The sequence below is a fragment of the Calidris pugnax genome, unplaced genomic scaffold (assembly GCF_001431845.1).
Source record: "Calidris pugnax isolate Ruff unplaced genomic scaffold, ASM143184v1 scaffold2, whole genome shotgun sequence".
NCBI lineage: Eukaryota > Metazoa > Chordata > Aves > Charadriiformes > Scolopacidae > Calidris > Calidris pugnax.
This window is the reverse complement of record NW_015090766.1, coordinates 2,562,062-2,564,476: the sequence shown is the minus strand read 5'-3', so window position 1 is coordinate 2,564,476 and position 2,415 is coordinate 2,562,062. Positions and strand designations below refer to the sequence as shown.

The window sequence follows — 2,415 nt, the reverse complement described above, 5'->3', positions numbered from 1 at the left end:
CAACATGGCCTCGGCCGGTAACGCGTCGGAGCCGGAGACCAGCAGCAGCGCGGGCGGCGGCGGCCACCCCAGCCGGGCGGCGAGGAGCGGCGGCGGGAGGCGGCGCAGGACCGGAGGGAATCGGCGCGCCGCGGCGCCCGACCGGGAGTATCTGCAGCGGCCAAGCTACTGCGATGCGGCTTTCGCCTTGGAGCAGATCTCAAAGGTGCATTCAATCTTCTCACTTTTTTTTTTTTTTTTATTCCAGAGATACGCGCTTAGCGCTAGCGCTGTTTTTTTTCGGCGGGGGAGGAGGGAGGTGGCGTGTTTTCTCGCGGGGGTGGAAGGAGGAGATGGAAATGAAACGGCCACCAATAAAATGCTGGGAAAAAGAAGAGGGACGTCTGTGACTCTTCAGTGCGGGAGAGCAGTGCCCTCCTTCCCTCCCTTCTCACAGCAGCCTGCCCCGCCGTGCGCTAGCCCCGCGGAGCGCTCCTCCGTTAAATCTCCGCAGACAGCCGCGGCTCCCCGCCGGCCTCCCAACCCCCGGCCCGCTCCCCCTCCGCTTCCTTTCCGCCTCTCCGTCCCCTCGCAGCGCCCTCGGCAACACCCGCTCTCGCCCGGGAGACGGGGGAGAAGGCGGGCGGCCGCTTTCTTGGCAGAAGTTGTGCTTTTGTGAAGTTCCCCGCCGAACCGCCGGCACGGCGACCGCCCTCGGAGAGAGAGGGGGTGGGGGGCGGGGGTCCCCGCCGTCTCCCCAGAGCGAGGAAGCCCTCGCCGGTTTTCTTTCCCCGGCGATCGGAAGGGAAGCGAGGGCCGTAAACAAATTGCCACCGTAGCTGTGCCGCGGCGGGGCTACCGTATTGTTGGCGGGGAAGGGCTGGAGGTGCCGGGGAGCCCCGCAAACCCGGCCCGTGCGGGGCGGAGGGACAGCCCCGGCCGCCAATCTCCGGGCCGGCCAAAAAAATGTTCAAAGTAAACAACCTCGGAAAGCTGCCTTGCTGCAGGGATGGTTTCACTTCAGGGAGCAGACTTCTAGGCTTTGTAAAGAAGGGGGAAAGGAGGAGGAGGAGGAGGAGAAAAAAAAAATCCATGTGGCTGCCCTCTTCCGTTCACAAATATTGTCGTAACTTACAGATGGCTGCTCTGCTTCCTCATTCAGATCACACAGCGTCTCCAAACTCTATGGAAATGAATCACTTATGATCTTGCAGAACTGCTCACCACGTGGGTCCTGCCTCAGCACCAGACCCCTGCTAGGAGCTGGGAACGGGGGAGAGACGGCAGCGAACTGCTACCGACTAGCTTTCCGTTGCCACCTCGTGTCCCCCGCCTTCCCCCTAGCCCTCCGGAGGTCTGAGGAGAGCAGGAAAAGGGGCTTTTTCTTGTGGTTGTTGAGGTTCATTGGAAGTGGTTACTCCTGCCTTGGTGCTGTGGGTCTTGTCTCCACGACTGCTTTGCAGCCCGGGCTGCTGGTGGTGCCCTGGGCAACAGGAGAAGCCTAGTGGGCAGCACCAGACAGGCTGCAGGGCTGGGATGCCGTGGCATCCCCCCCAGCCCACACGTTGGTCTGGGACGAGGACGGCCACCAGCCAGTACTTCTTGACAGGCCCGAGGGTGGCTGCTCAGTGGGGCCGTGGGGTGGGGGCCCTGCTGGGGGAATGCCCACCTAAGCTGCTCAGGGGTGCTCCCTCCTCACTCCCAGGGACGCTGTGTGTGGGAAGGCGGCCCAAGGAGCACCAGTATGCTTTTGGGATGGTTTGGAGGGCTCTCCCTGCGTGGGTGGGAAGGCGGCCCCAGGGGCACGAGTGGCCTGGCGGGGGGGAGGGGGGCTTTGCCCACCTGCCCCTGGGCGAGGAGGCGCGCAGGCCGGCTGCGGCGGGCCCCTCCACCACTGACATCTTCTTGCCTTGCAGGGGAAGGCGACGGGCCGGAGAGCGCCGCTGTGGCTGCGAGCGAAGTTTCAGAGACTGTTGTTCAGACTGGGCTGTTACATTCAGAGAAACTGCGGGAAGTTTTTGGTTGTCGGCCTCCTCATATTTGGGGCGTTCGCTGTGGGATTACGGGCAGCTAACCTGGAGACCAACGTGGAGGAGCTGTGGGTGGAAGGTCGGAGGGGGGCTCCGGGGCCCAGGCGGCCGCTAGCCGCCCCGGCCTGCGGCCCGCCGTCTCCGTGCGAGGGGGCTGTGGGGGAACGGGTCTCCGCGTCCCCGTGGGCGGCGGGGGGCAGCGGCACTGGCGGGAGGCGCCCCTCCGCCATTTTGGGAGTGCGTGCGCCCGCGGCTCAGGGGGAGGGGGCGGGAGGCTGTGTGTGGTCTTGTTTTTTGGACAGCTTTCAACAGTGGGGGGGAGCCTCGGTCTGGAGGTGGAAAAAAAAAAAAGGGGGGGGGGAAAATAAGAAAAGAAAAAAAAAAAAAGGAAAAAGAGGGGGGGGGG

The 2,415-nt window shown here is 64.0% G+C and overlaps 1 protein-coding gene across 1 annotated transcript in view; it reads left to right on the top strand.

Annotated features, from left to right (window-relative positions):
* The first annotated feature begins 4 nt into the window (after positions 1–4).
* Positions 5–2,415, top strand: part of PTCH1 (patched 1) — a 69,146-nt gene continuing 66,735 nt past the window's right edge. Inside the window, exons 1-2 of the mRNA XM_014936772.1 lie at positions 5–205; positions 1,896–2,088. Of these exons, the coding sequence (XP_014792258.1) occupies positions 5–205; positions 1,896–2,088 (394 nt within the window). The remainder of the gene's footprint in view (positions 206–1,895; positions 2,089–2,415) is intronic.